General features: G+C 37.0%; 1 protein-coding gene across 5 annotated transcripts in view; it reads right to left on the bottom strand.

The window, feature by feature from the left end:
* The window catches only part of col16a1 (collagen, type XVI, alpha 1), a 177212-nt gene that overhangs the window by 32183 nt on the left and 128353 nt on the right, over positions 1–16676 (bottom strand). For 3 of the 5 annotated variants that reach the window (XM_034160345.1, XM_034160348.1, XM_034160346.1), the window contains 13 exons: positions 15078–15134; positions 14701–14745; positions 14480–14551; positions 13682–13735; positions 9791–9844; positions 8215–8334; positions 7923–7964; positions 7699–7779; positions 7222–7266; positions 4918–4962; positions 1490–1543; positions 1325–1378; positions 1160–1213 (listed from right to left, as the gene is read on the bottom strand). In XM_034160345.1, the coding sequence (XP_034016236.1) occupies positions 1160–1213; positions 1325–1378; positions 1490–1543; positions 4918–4962; positions 7222–7266; positions 7699–7779; positions 7923–7964; positions 8215–8334; positions 9791–9844; positions 13682–13735; positions 14480–14551; positions 14701–14745; positions 15078–15134 (777 nt within the window). The remainder of the gene's footprint in view (positions 1–1159; positions 1214–1324; positions 1379–1489; positions 1544–4917; positions 4963–7221; positions 7267–7698; positions 7780–7922; positions 7965–8214; positions 8335–9790; positions 9845–13681; positions 13736–14479; positions 14552–14700; positions 14746–15077; positions 15135–16676) is intronic. The other 2 variants (XM_034160347.1, XM_034160349.1) reach the window with 2 other exon arrangements.

The following is a 16676-nucleotide window of genomic DNA, read 5'->3' as shown; positions in this document are numbered from 1 at the left end:
TATGCTCATGGGGTGATTTTTCAGGTGATTCCAAAAAGCCACATTTTTGCAAAAGCGGAATTAAAACAATTTTTTTGCTACTGTAGGATGCATGATGTACAGAAAGCATTGTGACATTCTAAAACAAATGGTGCGGTATGTGTGGATGTAGTAATAGACAGAGAGCTTAAACCTGATAAGAGACAATGTTATGATCATAGTGGGTGAAAAAAAAAAGAAATGGCAATATTTAGCAGGACTTACTCATCTATCGCCATGACTACTGGAAATGTAGTGTCGCATAGGTTCTGCCAGGAAGACTCAGGCATCAGCTTCCCTCTCATTTCCTAATTGGTAACATCTGTTCACTAATCAGTAGCAGCTGTTAGCAATTTAGTGATTAACCACAACCAAAAGAAATATATCAAATCATTTAAGATGCCATCCTTGATTCACCTCTCTCTACCTGCAGTTGCCTTTGAGACTTTGCTGCCTCCACCCCGCTGCCTCCTGCTGGACTCTGTCTGTTCCCAGCCTCACCTCTGTCTCCTCTACTCATTGCCTCCATTGGTTCTGGTTGTGCCCTGGTCATAACTGTGTATGCCCTCCTTCACCCCACCTCGACCAGTTGGTCCCCATCTGGTGCCGGGGGTAGGCAGGATTCGTTATGTGCCCCGACATGCAGGAGAGGCGACTAGCCCCAAAACAAAGACTATTTTATGTCAAATTTGCATGTTTAATAGATGTTCAGTCTTGCTTCACCTGAGTCTTGATGGTAGAATTAAAGTTCTCAAGAGCTTTGCTTGAATGACAGTTATCATGAGAAAACAAAAACCAGCAGTCACATTTTATCAGTTAATGGAAACGCTGCCATTTGGCTTTTGAGTTCTGTCGATATTCTGAAAATACTGTTTAATTTTGCAAAAAAATAATAATAATAGAAGTGAAGTTGGTGAGGCAGCATTGTGGCCAAGTTGTCAGTGAAAAACAGAAGGTTCCTGCTTTAAGGCCGCCTGTGCTCAAGAAGGGCATCTGACGTAAAACTTGTGCCAAAATCAAGATGTAGAGCCAGCTCGCATCTGCTGTGGCAACACTGAGCAAAAAGAGAGAAACCCAAAGAACGTACGGATATACAGCAGTGATTGCAGGTTGGTTGTGTTTCATTGTGTGTTTGACTTACTGATTCTCCTTTCTGACCATTGCTTCCAGAGTTCCCACGTTCACCCTTCAATCCCTGACAAATACATGTGGCCAGTTAATAAATGTCAGTTCTCACATCAGTGTAGCCACCCAGCAATCACAGCAATCAGGCTGCTGCCAATCTGGTAGGTTGAGAGCAACTTACAGGCAGTCCAGGTGGTCCCATGATTCCTGGGTACCCAGACGTCCCAGGAGGCCCCTGATGTGAACATCACACAATCAGTCAAACAAGAAATCCAATTATTTTTGTACATGTTTCCAAAAAAAAAAAACAGCAAAAAAAAAAGGAAACCTGGGAGATAGAACTTACCTGTTCACCCTTCAGTCCTGGGAGTCCAGGTGGCCCACGCTCACCCTGTTGACCCTGAGAGTAAAATGCATGTAAAATAATTAGGAATAAAAGCCTAGAAAGCATATGCACCCGAAGTCAGAAGAAGAAATTAAGTGAATTAAGAGCAAAAAATATGAATCAGATAAAATGGTTAACTGCCTTTGCTGTTTTTGTTTGACTCCACATACATTTATTTTTGTCCTTGTGGACACTTGGTAGGACTATTGCCTGGTTCAATATGTAGGGGTGAATAGGTTTTGTAGTAGTTTGGTCAATGGACAAAGGTCAGTGTCAAAGATAACACCTTTTTTAATATCTCAAAAACAAAGAAGCCTATAAGGATGATCTAAAGCATATATATAGATCAGCAAAATGTTTGTGATTGGTTAGTATGAATGACATCACAATGAAGTCACACAGAAACCATGATGAAGTCAAACATGGCCAAAAACACCATTACAAACATATGTATAATGAATGACTTGTGCATTTATACAACCCCTGGCAAAAATTATGGAATCACCGGCCTCAGAGGATGTTCATTCAGTTGTTTAATTTTGTAGAAAAAAAGCAGATCACAGACATGACACAAAACTAAAGTAATTTCAAATGGCAACTTTCTGGCTTTAAGAAACACTATAAGAAATCAAGAAAAAAAGATTGTGGCAGTCAGTAACGGTTACTTTTTTAGACCAAGCAGAGGAAAAAAATATGGAATCACTCAATTCTGAGGAAAAAATTATGGAATCACCCTGTAAATTTTCATCCCCCAAACTAACACCTGCATCAAATCAGATCTGCTCGTTAGTCTGCATCTAAAAAGGAGTGATCACACCTTGGAGAGCTGTTGCACCATATGGACTGACAGGATCATGGCTCCAACACGAGAGATGTCAATTGAAACAAAGGAGAGGATTATCAAACCTTTAAAAGAGGGTAAATCATCACGCAATGTTGCAAAAGATGTTGGTTGTTCACAGTCAGCTGTGTCTAAACTCTGGACCAAATACAAACAACATGGGAAGGTTGTTAAAGGCAAACATACTGGTAGACCAAGGAAGACATCAAAGCGTCAAGACAGAAAACTTAAAGCAATATGTCTCAAAAATCGAAAAATGTACAACAAAACAAATAAGAAACCGCCTAAAGGAAATGGGATTTACATACAGAAAAGCTAAACGAAAGGCATCATTAACACCTAAACAGAAAAAAACAAGGTTACAATGGGCTAAGGAAAAGCAATTGTGGACTGTGGATGACTGGATGAAAGTCATATTCAGTGATGAATCTCAAATCTGCATTGGGCAAGGTGATGATGCTGGAACTTTTGTTTGGTGCCTTTCCAATGAGATTTATAAAGATGACTGCCTGAAGAGAACATGTAAATTTCCACAGTCATTGATGATATGGGGCTGCATGTCAGGTAAAGGCACTGGGGAGATGGCTGTCATTACATCATCAATAAATGCACAAGTTTATGGTGATATTTTGGACAATTGAAAGGATGTTTGGGGATGATGAAATCATTTTTCAAGATGATAATGCATCTTGCCATAGAGCAAAAACTGCAAAAACATTCCTTACAAAAAGACACATAGGGTCAATGTCATGGCATAGGGTCAATGTCAATGAGCAGATCTGATTTGATGCAGGTGTTAATTTGGGGGATGAAAATTTACAGGGTGATTCCATAATTTTTGCCAAGGGTTGTATATCTGGTTTGTAAACCGTGCACACCCTGATATCATTCATTTGTCCTACTTATTTACAAAAGAAAACAAAATACATCAGAATACTGTACATAAGCCACATCAGATGCTGATGTTTCAGACTCTTAATTCGGCAGTCATTTTTTGTAAAATATATTATCGTTAATATGCATACGGTTGTGCAGAAGCAACTGTGCAGAAACTGGATGAGTGCTGAAGGAAATGTCCTGAAATAACTTTCTAAAAATCAGTGATTATAAATATATTACATGAAACTGTGTGCTGTGAAAAGTGGAAAGTAATTACAGTGACTACAGATTGAAATTACCTTTTTGATATGATAAAGTATGACATGTTATACCACTATATTATGAAGTGGAAATTAGTCTTGGCGTACAGCATCACAAAATTATGATGCATTTTTAAAGCATAAAGCAAAAAAAAAACAAAAAAAAAAACATGAAAAGTGCTGATATTCACATAATTCCCAGTTATTCCAAATCATTCAAGAGCGTTATGTGCAGTCATATGTAAAATTGTGCATACAGTCAAAAGCATACAAATGTTTATGCAAGCACAACTGTATTTATACTACTGCACTTTACAATTGTAAATATAGTATATTTGTGCATATTGTGCTTTGCAAAACATACCCCATTTGGCATTTCCCTTTTGCTCCATTACAACCCATGATTTCTATGGAATTCTATGGATTTGGATTTTGTACAGTGGTCCCATGCAAAATTGTTCAGATTAGTTCAGTTCAGAACATATGTATCCACTCCATTTACTAGGAAGGCCTTAACAATTACAGTAACACAAGTAAATTATGACTTTTACAGCTAAGTCACAAGATGGACACACAAGCCTTTCAAGATCACTGAAAATGCTTTGGACTTCAACAATCTGGACTGTTTTATGTATGGCTTTTGGAGAAACTCCAAATAAAATTCCAATTAATTTATCAGTTGTAAATCAATCAATCAATCAATCAACAAAAAAAAATAATAAATAAATGGGAAAACTATTTTTGCAAGGGAATGTAAAGTACAAAAACACATAAAGGCACATACATTGCAATACTGTATTGGCCAGTTTCAGTTTATAAGTTATTTGTTAATTAAAACTACACAACATATTTCACATAAAATCAAATTTACATAAGTGCTCAAAAGTTAAATTATGCCTTGGAGTTACTGGCGAGTCATGTCAGCTTTTAAATAATTATATTTATGTTAAATTACTCATTTACACTCCGCAGTGGTTATTTGAAACGGATTATTATAAAAGTGCTTTGCCACTGCCTTACTATATATTATTCACAGAAAAAAAAAAATAAGAAGAAGAATCACAAGAACATTTGGTAAGTTTACTTAGTAGATTGCCTCAAGGCTTTGACTAGTCAATAGTGTGAAGGAGAAACAATTCTGTCTGCATAACAGTTCCACTCTGCATTACTCAGAAGTGGGAATAATAGCAAGATTGTAGAGAAACACACACAGAAAACTAATTTCCTCATCTCAAATATGTTTCATTAAAAGACTGAGCCAGGGAGAAGACAGAAAAATAATGCATAATGAAAGGCTGCTTGATTTAAAAGTGAGGTGATCCATAAAAACCAGAAAAGATGAGAGGAAAATAGAGATTTATTTTAAAATACCACAAGGAAAAAAGTGCAGAAATGTTAAGATCACTCACAGGTAAACCAGAAGGACCCTGAGGACCTGGAAAACCCGGGGGTCCCTGTGGGCAGAAAACACACAGTTAAAAGCAAGAGATCAAAACCCAAGACCCAATGAAACAACACATTATCTACACGTCTCTGCTGTAGCAGGTTTGAACTTTTCCTTGACACAAATGCAGTGTTTTGCTGTCAACTGAAATTTTAAAAGGTTAGTCTATGACATTTTCAGTGAGGCCAGGAGGGGGCTCTGTGAACTCATGGAATGTGGAAAATAAGCTCCTCTCAAGTCACTTAATATCTGCAGCACAAAAACCCAACTGTGATGCCTTAAAATCAGAAAATATCAAATATTTTTCTCCACACAACTAGAGACAAACATTAAAATGACTACAGTTTGTAGCTCTCAAATATTTTAAAGGATTGAGTTGGGGAAAATGGCATGAGTAAAGCCCTTTAATCACATTATTACATGAGTAATAAAGCCCCTTACCAAAAAAGTATACTTATGACAATTCAAAATTCATTTATTAGTGTGTAAATGAAAACAACCCCAATTACAATGAAGTTGGGACGTTGTGTAAAATGTAAATAAAAAACAGAATACAATGATTTGTAAATCCTCTTCAACCTATATTCAATTGAATACACCACAAAGACAAGATATATAATGTTCAAAGTGATAAACTATATTGAATCGGTTTGAACATTAAATATCTTGTAAAATTACAATGAAATTGTAATTGATGAAATTACAATGAAATTACAATTACCTGATTCAAAAGTGGACATTAAGTTGTACATTTTGATTAAGTTAAAATAAAATAAACTTAAAAGTTGACTAAAAAGTATACTTTATAGTATACTAGGAAGTGTACTATTGCAAGACTTCTTGGGACTAGATTAGCCCATGTTTTAACTTATAAAAGTTTGAGTACACAACTAGTTTTATTTCACAGTGCAAGTGAACTTATAGGTAGCAGTTGCATAGTTGTAGCCCACTCTGTTTTTTATGAAAGTTTTACTTACCAAAGAGAATTTGGTGATTTATAGTTTGATTGGGATTTGAACAACAGATCTGGTGGTTATAGACCCACCGCCCCAAACCCCAAGCTACCACAGTCACTGATTTATGTGTTTCCTGGAGACAATTGCTTCTTACAGCTACAAGTACAAGCGACTACAAGTATAGCTGTCAGTTTACCCTAGAATACTTATACTGTCCTATATATTGGCCAGTGGGCATGGCAAAGTTGTATGAGCATTGTTTTTGGATACATTAAGCTTTGACATCAGTCAACATGACAACAGTGTCGTTCCAACGTCAATCTCCCGATTTTGTAAAAGCATCAGAGTATGACAATAATACAGCCTCAAAATATGGTGAGGTTCTTCACATGTATTTTGATCTATGTGTTCCTTGTTGATATTAACATTCATTAGATAATAAGTTTATATTATATTGAATATATATAGTATGGTGAATATCTACATATGTTGAGCCAATGTCAGGATTTCTATGTTCATCCAATTTTCAAATCCAGCATTTTTTCTATGGTGATGCAGTGTTGGACTTGAACGTAGCTCAACTTTGGATCAACACAATTTTAACTGCTGGGTTATCAGCATAACTAAAATGTACTTGGTTTTAAGTTATAGTTGTCAGTATACACCAAACATACTTAGATTTTCTGTATATTTGTCAGTCTATGCCAACTATACTTAGACTTTTTTATATATATATTGTCAATATGCGCCTACTATACTGAGACTGCTGGCATACTTTTCAGTATAGAATAAGTATACTTTAAGTATAATCTATTAAATGCTGTATTTACCTGATATATACACAACAAATAACCTGAAAGTAAGGGGCAGGTGTAAATAATCTTAAGGAATTTCACAATAAAAATCCTCCATTAAACCTTACAAAATATTACCCACTGTGTTGTGTGTTGTTTGACAGTGTTTGTCTGGTTGTATTCTGAAAAATTGTGTTTATAGTTGCATGCTTGTATAAATGTGTTGTATATATTTCTAAATTTTAGTATAAGGGGTGGGCATTTATAACCTTTGCTTCTGCTCTCACCCTTTCGGCCAGACAGGATCTTTGTAAAGTTGTTTTGTTATGAGTTTTTTTGTTGTCGAACTGTGTGCCAAATAAATTCATTCATTCATTCATTCATTCATTCATTGATCACAGCCTGGTTTCTCCAACTGAATTCCTTTGCTGAATAAGCTTCACAGTTGTGCGACATAGGATCATTGGACAAGAAGTGATTTATGACCGAATCAAATAAATGAGTTTTGTCAAGTCTCACCATGTTTCCTGGCATTCCAGCTTGGCCTCTGTCTCCTGATATTCCCTGTAGACCAAGAAAAAAAGTGAACCTCCATGAAACACACACAGTTGTTTCCATACAAGTTTGTACAATACAATTAATTTGGACCTAACTGCAATGTTTTGTGGTTAATATAACACTGATGTAAATGGGTTTTTCATTAAATGTGAGGGTAGCAAGCCATAGTACAAACAGTAATAATAAAAATAATTGATTGATTGATAGATAGGTAGAGATGAATATGTAGATAGGCTGATCAGACAGAAGAGCATGGTGTTTAGTTGACCACTGACACCATTGTGTGAATGGTTGAATGTGAAGCATCATTGTAAAGCACTGCATGCTGGTATCTGATGGCAAGGCATAAAACATTCAATTACAGTAAAGCTGATTGTCTGCACTTTGACCCCATATTTGTGGGCACAACTGCACACAAGGACACAAGGACAGACTCACTTGCTCTCCCTTTATTCCTGGTGATCCAGGTACGCCTGGAACCCCAGGTGCTCCAGTGCACGAACAATGATTCTGTGAAAGCTTAAATAATAAATTATTGGAGATAATGAGTGGAGAAAAGATAAAATGTCACTGTACTGTCATCTCATCCACATGTTCACACATTTTAAGATGAATGAATAACTCAACCATGACTGTACAACATGATGATGATTTCTACTGACCCCTGGCTGGGTGGCCTGCTCCTTCTGCAATCTCTCCAAACACTGCAGGCAGAAGAGAGTAAAAAGGATCAGACTGACATATTTCTGTACGAACAGTGTTACGTCCAACTGATAGTCGCTTATCTCAATCCATGCAAACACAATTCCAAAGCAAAACGAGCGTCTGTCATCTTGCATGTGCCAAAGTGGGATGAACAAGTCACTCTATTATTAGTGTGATGTATAATATGATTCTGGATTTGTAAAATCATAGTGGTTCCAAGAAGAAACCTTGGCACCCTCCAATTCTCACCATGTCACAGCTGTCCAATGGGGTTACACCAGGCTTGCCCTGGTCTCCTTTTTCTCCCTTGGCACCAGCCATACCTGGCACACCTGGCAAACCTTGGGAACAGCCCTCACCGCAGCCCTCCTGTATTATAGGAAACATAGAAACAGTAATAGAGTAGCATGCACTAATTGGAAACCTTTGGACTATTACACAATTTACTTGTTTATGCCATCAGTTAAAAAAAGAGAGATTACATTATAAATTAAACAAACATAAATTAAATAATGGAATGCACGCATATGTGCAGGTTTTTGTATGACACATCTAAATGATCACTTTTACAGCCAGTTTTCTTTTGACAAGTTTGGCGATGTTATATGAACTAGTGCAGTGCCCACAGGAAGCACAGTATGCATTCCTATAGAAAAGTGGGAGCTTTGTTGGTGATCTTTGCCGAAGCTGGCACGTGAGAAAGATCCGCCTTGTGTATTATTGTTTGTGTATTATTTATTTCTTTAATTTATTTCTTCTGCATCTCCCCTGTGAATGCATTAGAGATAGGCATCTGTTTAAGGCAAAGAGTGACTCATCTTTGTCAACAATCTTTGCCGAAGCTGGCACGTGAGAATGTTCCGCCTTGTGCGAGTAACGATGATAACTTCAAAATAAATGTTTTTAAAATTAATCCCCAAAACTTTCATAATAAAGGATGTAATTTAATGTTAGTTATTTCATTTATATAGCGCCAAATCACAACAAAGTTGCCTCAAGTTGCTTCACAGAAGTAAGGTCTAACATTACCAACCCCTAGAGCAAGCACACAGGTGACAGTAGTAAGGAAAAACTCCCTCTGAGGATTTGAGGAAGAAACCTCAAGCAGACCAGACTCAAAGGGGTGACCATCTGCTTGGGCCATGCTACCAACACACTTCACAATACAAGATACAGGAAATTTTGGGAGCTTTATAAATAGATATTTCCAAGTCAATGAATATGTCTTCATTGAAATCAATCATTCATTTAATCAATTAGCTCATTTACATCAATCTTTATGACATGCAACCCTTATGGTACATTTTATCCTGCAGTAAGCAACTGTCAAAAACTGACTGACCATGCAAGAAGGAGACTAATGAAGGAGGCCACCAAGAGACTTGTGACAACCCCATTGGAGTTTGGACAGAACATCAAGCTGTTACCATCAAGCTGTGCAACTGATGAGCCAGCAGGCAAAAGTTGCTCAATACACCGAAGCCACAAAAGCATATGTCATAGGTGTCTTGATGACTTCTTTCACTCATCTTCTTATTGCACAATCACTTTTGACAACTACAAGCTCGACAGTGATTTACCATAAAGAACCATAATGTTTGTGTTTCTTAATGAATGATGTGAATTAAATCTAAAACATATAGAAATGACTTGAAAACAGTCTTGTATCCATTGCTTGACATGCAATACCTCTGCACTGAACATCTCAATAAACACTCCAGTCAACAGGTTTCATGTCAAAAACCGGTGGAGCAAAACCTGTAACTCACTGAAAACACAAGAAATCTTTTCCCCACAATGCATCTGTTTATTCTGATCAACTTACATCTCCATCTCCTCCAGTGGAATCTTGAGGCAGGTCATATGGTCCAGTGGGGGTCTTTGAGAGAGAGAGAGAGAGAGAGAGAGAGAAAGGGGGGGGGGGGATTAACATTTAACCCCAAAGTTGGGAGTTTCATTTTCAATGTCATTGCAAATTGTATGAACACGATATTGTCATGTTTTGTGTGGTCAGCTTCATTTCATGTGAACACATTTTCATGAATTCGTGCATTTCAGGTGATGCAACACGTCTCCAAAAAAGTTAGTCAAAGCATTTACCTTTTTCTAATGTTTTAGTTTCAAAATGCTCCACACATTTTCTAATGGGGACAGGTGAAGACTACAGGTAGGCCAGTCCAGTATCCATACCCTCTTCATCCTTAGCCATGCCTTTGTAGTGTGTGCAGAATGTGGTTTTGCATTGTCTTGTTGAAAAATTTATGGATGTCCTTGGAAAATCTTGAAGACAACATATGCTGAAAAATCCCAACTTACATTTCTGCAATAATGCTTCCATCACAGAAGTATAAATCACATTTGTCAAGGGCACGGGCATGCCCCCATACCATGAGAGACCCTGGTTTTGGGACTTGTTGCTGATAGCAGTCTGGATGACCCTTTTCATCTCTGGTCCAGAGCACACGGCATTCATGTCTTACAATTACTCTCCCACATAACAACCATGCATGCATAAATGCCACATTGGATGTATCACTATACACTTGTAATTTTTGAAAATACATTATCTCATAGAAAATAAAATATAACAAATAAAATTAAATTAAAAATCAATGTAGTGTAACCTTTCTGGGTCAGGACGTTGACACCACCTGGCATGGGTTCAAGGAAATTACAAACAATTTAACATTACTTAAACTGCAGCCATTAGTTCTTAAAAACATTACTTTCTGTACATGACTGATGATTACATCGATAAAACAAGGCCTTGCGCAGATTTACTGAAAAGAAGATCCTGTATAATTACACAATACTGTGGAATATTTAATTCTCCCACATTCTCAAAGGATCTATAAATGCTGAACTACAAATATTTTAAAGAAACTCCTTAAGCTTTGCATTTCTAGCTTTATTTTACTATTAGTATTTTTAAAGAACTATGGTGCCACATTGGGAGCTAAGACAAATAAGACCAAATTTTTGTCATGGACAAGAGAGTTGACACAGCAACAATCATGTTTCAAAGTTGATTTTGCTGTTGAAACTCTTATTTTAACAGTCTTGTTGCCACTGTTTCGCATAGTTAATTATATTGGTGTTGTTGGTTGTTATTTAACAAGGTGAAATTTTAACTCTTACCAGGAGTTTCAAGAAAAATGAAAAATGGGAGTTCCTGTGGTACATGTTGTAAGCTTTTTATGTTTTTATGATCATGTTATGCCGGTGCTGTTGTCTCATAGTGAGAATGGTGTTGGTTCAAACCAAACCTGATATACAGTATAGGGATATGAATACTCAAGAAAAAACAACAGTATAAAATCTATTCTATCAAAGTTGATTTAACACTGACAGTTTTCCTGTTAACTTTGGAATAAACATAAAGCGAATGCTTAGTTTATATATATTCAGTGAAATGTCACAGTTTACACCTAAACCCTTTTCAAATTCAGTGCACCCTTTCCTTTAACAGCTTTTAATCTGTATCTTAACAGAAGATATGGGCAGCCTCAAATCTTATTCATAACTTTCCAATAATATGGCAGGCTCTCCTATACATCCATCAAAAATTATTTTTGATGGATGTAGTTAAAATGTAGTTATCAGCAGACTTAAAACAAATCTCTTAAAAAAAATAATGAATAAAAAAATAAATAAAATCAGTTCTCGACTTTAGTCTTCTTGCTTGACTTATCTCTATGGTTCAGGATGGTTATTATGTTTTCTTTCCCTCCTTGATCTTGCCCTGTTGTGGGTTTTTTCACAGTGTCTTCTATTACTTGTAGAACCTCCTCTACTATATCCAGTTACCTTTAAAATTCATTCAATTCTCTGTCTTCAGCTACCACTAATCATATTTATTTTCTGTTATAAGCACCTCTCTCTTCCTAACTATTGTCTGGATCCTGATCTTCATGTTTTAAATATATTCTCTTCTTCCTATTTACAGTATTTTCAAACCCCAGACTTTACTGAAAACCTCCATTCAATTAATTTCCTCTCTGCTTACTCTTTTCTGGTGCTAAACAAACACAGTGTCATCTGCAAAAAGCATGCTCCAAGCAGACAGGGCTGTCAACACATCCAGAACCACAACAAGAAGATAAATCCTGAAACAGGAACTCAGTGCAAGAGAATCTTGTTTGGGAGTCTAAGATGGCTTCTAAAATTCTTTGAATAATCCTTTAAAACCTCTCTGGCACGCTCCTTCCTTCTCTCAACAATTCCTTCCGAGATCTTCATCAAACCTTATGTGTCTTAACTTTGATTTATTTATAGGTTCCACAGTCTTGAACACCATCAATCTCTTTATTGATGAATTATCCTACATTTTCCAACCTTCTTGCAGTTAATCTTGCTCATGAATCTTTTCCATTAGATTCCACATCATATCTACAGGCTCTTCGTCTAAACTCTTCCACAGGTATTTCATCTTATCCATATTTGTTGCCAGTGTTCATGATTTTCAATGCCTGTGTTATTTCCTTCTTCTTGAGTATTGTTGTCTCATCCTTTATTTGGGACTGCATCCTCGTCCTTTGTTCAGTCGTGTTCATCCCCATGTGAATCACGTCGCCCCACTTTAATACTTCTCTAAAATTTACTGGGGCTAAAATTGTTTTGTCCACAGCAATATTTAAGACAGCCCATAAATTCCTGCATCTGCACTGGATTGTGCAGACATTTGTATGGTTCCCATGAACAGATGGTAACACACCTGTGCATTTACTAAAAAAAATAAAAAATAAATAAATTGCTGTACCCTTGATTTCGCATCCACAAAATGCCCCACAACTACTGAAGTACCCCATTTCCTTTTAATTTATAATTTTACACATTTGGTCCTAACACAGAGCACAGTACACCTTGTGTTGTGGTATGTAAATCCCCAAACTCAAATACAATTACAAATGCACAGGGTGATAATCATGAGATTGTAATTAGCTTGACAAAATGTCAGAGCAGAAAATTTACAATTAATTATTTGTGCCCTAGAAAATACTGAATTATGCACTCAAATTAACCCATTTTGCCCTACTGGCAACAACTGTTGCCAAAATGTATCACTGTCATTTTCTACTCACAATAAAAAAAATCTCAAAAGCTATTAATGCAACTTTTTCCACTTATTAAAAAAAATAATAATAAAAAATCTGGGCATAAATGGGTTAAATCATATAATGGAATGAAGCTTCAGACATTTTTTTATTTTAAATCATGTGCTTCATTCTTTGTGCAATGTTCAATTTAAATATCAACCACCAGATCCCTTCTCAGTGGATAAAAGCAGCCTCTTCTACTTTACTTCCTAATTAGCCCCACCAGCCTGAAAAAAGTATTGGCAGAAGATATACTTACATACGTATATCTAAATGTCCAAACATTTGCCACTGTATCTCCAATATCCTTGGGTCTAAATGGAACAAACTTGTCACATGGGTAGGTCCAGTGACGCGAATAATCAACACACCAACACTGACCTCATTAGAACAGGGATTAGATTATTTGTCAATGAGTGCAAAATCATATTTAGCTCATAGAGACTATATTAATTTGGCTAACCTCAACAAATTTTGACAACCTACAAGTTACTCTTTGGTACCTGCTGGGTAAGAGATTACTACAAGGTATTCTACAAGGTCATTAAGTCCAGAACTTTACCCAGGGTTTGGGAGTTTGGTAGGGGATTTGCTGATTTACGGCTTCTTGTTTTACTTACGCTGTATCCTGGCAAACCCGGTTTCCCTGGTATCCCGTCCTTTCCAGGGATACCCTGAAAAAAGGAACTGAGGTTGAACTGCTTTGCTGCCAATCATGGAGTAGCCACTCCCATCTCCAACAGTGGTCAAGACAGAGTCAAAGGGTCAAAATGATAAAACCTGTAGTGCATCCTGCCATGTGTTATTAAATAAGGATTTTTTTTTATCTTCTCATTGCCAAACCTTTGATTGTGCTATCTAATGGGAGAAACACATGACAATGATATTATTATCATTTTTAAGTAATATTTTTGCTTTTTGTGATTGCAGCAAATGCACCCTTGTCAAAACATGAGTTCATCCATTTGCCATCATTAATTCTGGTGTCTTTCTTCTTTTTTTTCCCTTTGACTCTTACAACACACAATAGATCAAGCTGACATTTTATTTGAAAGTCTGCTCAATGTAGAAATATTAAATGCCATACATTACTTATTTTAATTTCAAAAACAGACCTTCAAATATGTCTTGGCATTACCCAAAGACGGCTTCCCATCAGCTTGAAGCACCACGTCTGCTAGCACATACATTTTTTTCATAGAGGCAATCTTAAAAGATATTTCATACTTTACTTACATGCATATTGTTGACTTTATTTGCCCAACAATTTGCAAAGCACATGACAACGTTGCCTTATTTAAGTTCCCCAGCTGCCCAAGCTGAATGAATGGCATGAAGTTCAATTCAGGAAGAAGACGCAGCTAATGAATTGAACTTAAGAACGATATCTTATTTCTCCTAAAGTTGCGTTTTCTCACCTGAGGTCCTTGTATTCCAATAACACCTTGAGGTCCAGGGGGACCAGGAGGTCCAGGAGGTCCAGGAGGTCCCTGCAGCATTCAAATATACAACCACAAATGTAAACGCACACATAAAGAGTGCTATGAATTTCTCTCTAAACTTTGCAAAGTAACAGCAAAGCTTTAAAAAAATATATAGGTAAAGTTATAATACAGGACTTCTTGCTGATAGATCAGACCTGAGGCCCAGGCTGCCACATGTTTCCTGGAGTTCCTGGAGCTCCCTGGAAGGCAAAAGTAGTCAAAATCAGAGCAGCACTTGTGGAAAAAAAATACAGAAACCAAGCAGTATGAATAATAACACAACAAATAAAGTGCAGACAGATTCTAAGGGGAAATACATGCTGAGAGAAAATAACTGAGAGTGTTCATAGGCTTTTATAATGTCCTAGTTAGAGCAATATATATATATATATATATATATATATATATATATATATATATATATAATACTTAATTGTGAGGCAAATGTCCTCTACAATGAATGAAAAATGTAATAAGTAATGTCTGGTATGTTTTTATGTGTTTATTTCTATGTACATGTGTGGATACTCACAGGTCCGCCTATACCATTCTGCACTGGTATTAGGCAGTTGCACTCTCCAGGTTCACCCTAACAAACAGAAACAAAAGAGCCATCAAAAACCAAAAGTGAAACAGTAGAATGGCACATAATTCAATGCTGAATCCTCTCTCATTGAACGTTAATCCGGTCACTTTAAGAAATCAAGATCGCTTTGAAATCTGCACAGAAACCATCTGCAAGGACTAAAATGCTCTACAGATTTTTATTTTATTTATTCATCTATTTATTTATTTATGTATACAATGCAATGCATAATAAAGGTTTTGTGATACATGAAATTGCACTTCAAATGTATATGCCCCGGTTATATACATTGAATGCATTGTACATGTGTTAACTACAGTGTAATTATAAATTGAAATGTATAATGCATCAGTGGCTGGATAGTATTCGGAAAGGTAGACCCATACAGTTCATGATACAATTTTAATGCAAGTTTGCGAAGTTGTCATTCAGGTGCCTTATGTGCAGCCAATCACGTATGAACAGAAACCTGAATGAGCTAATCAGGTTGTGATAGAACAGAGTGAAATGGAAAAAAAAAATGTAGGTTAGGTGGCACTTGAACACCAGTTTGACAACCACTGCTCTGTAGTGCTGTTGTTGACTTGTGGGGTTATAAATTGTTTAGGCACTGGGTAAGAAAGCATACTTTGTTTCTAGGCCACAAAGAAAATCAAAGTAAAATAATGGAAAGGAAACAAATGTGCAAAGTAATTCAGTGGAAATCATGGAAAAAAAATGTGTGTCACAACTACCCAGACAGACATCCGGCCTATCCACATGTACCTAAAGTAGGTAACAATCTGTCACAGTCAGGTGATAGCAAAGAGTGCCCTATGAACTGGATCATGTGGCTCAGAAAGGGGCAGCTCAGTGGATAAGGAACTGGCCTACTAATATGTCGATCTGGTTTTGAATATGTACGAAGTTGGTGGAATACAGAGTAGCTATGTGCTACCTGTCTGTGTCCTGCATTGTCAGAGTCCAAACATCTGCAAAATTTGCACTGGTCTCAGCTGGGAAGTAACCTGACATGGACTGTAATACCATCCAGGGAGAGTCATGGAGTCTAATCTGTGGACTCTCCATTGTTCCACGCAGGCAAATCATGCACTGCCCGTAGGGCACCATGCTGCCTGGGGGTCACCAAAAAAACCAAGCTTGTGAAAAATCATCCTAATAGGCTACTAGTAACGATATGTCTAAAATTTGTGAAAAGCATGTTAACAGGTATATGCAAAAGTAACCGGAGGAGGAGGCGCACAGGCAGGAAGCGGCGTGGGCAGCCTCTGTGCGTGTGTCATGCCTGCATCACAATGCGTCAGCAGACAGTTTTCCACTGACGAAAAAGGCTGCCGCGGCCCGCGCATATCAGCGCTGCGCTACAGACAACAGAAGCGCTCCGTACTGTCTTCTCCCAGCCTTGGAGAACCGCATGCACGGAATGATTGATTGTGCAGGTAATAGTCCGAATTGTGCACCGGAATTGTTGCCACATCGGAATATTGCCTTTTTTTTTTTTTTTTTAAAGAAGAAAGCAGCGCTATTCTTGCCTTTAACATTTCA

This window comes from Thalassophryne amazonica, chromosome 20 (genome assembly GCF_902500255.1).
Source record: "Thalassophryne amazonica chromosome 20, fThaAma1.1, whole genome shotgun sequence".
NCBI classification, from domain to species: Eukaryota; Metazoa; Chordata; class Actinopteri; order Batrachoidiformes; family Batrachoididae; genus Thalassophryne; species Thalassophryne amazonica.
This window is presented reverse-complemented; position numbering and strand designations above follow the sequence as displayed.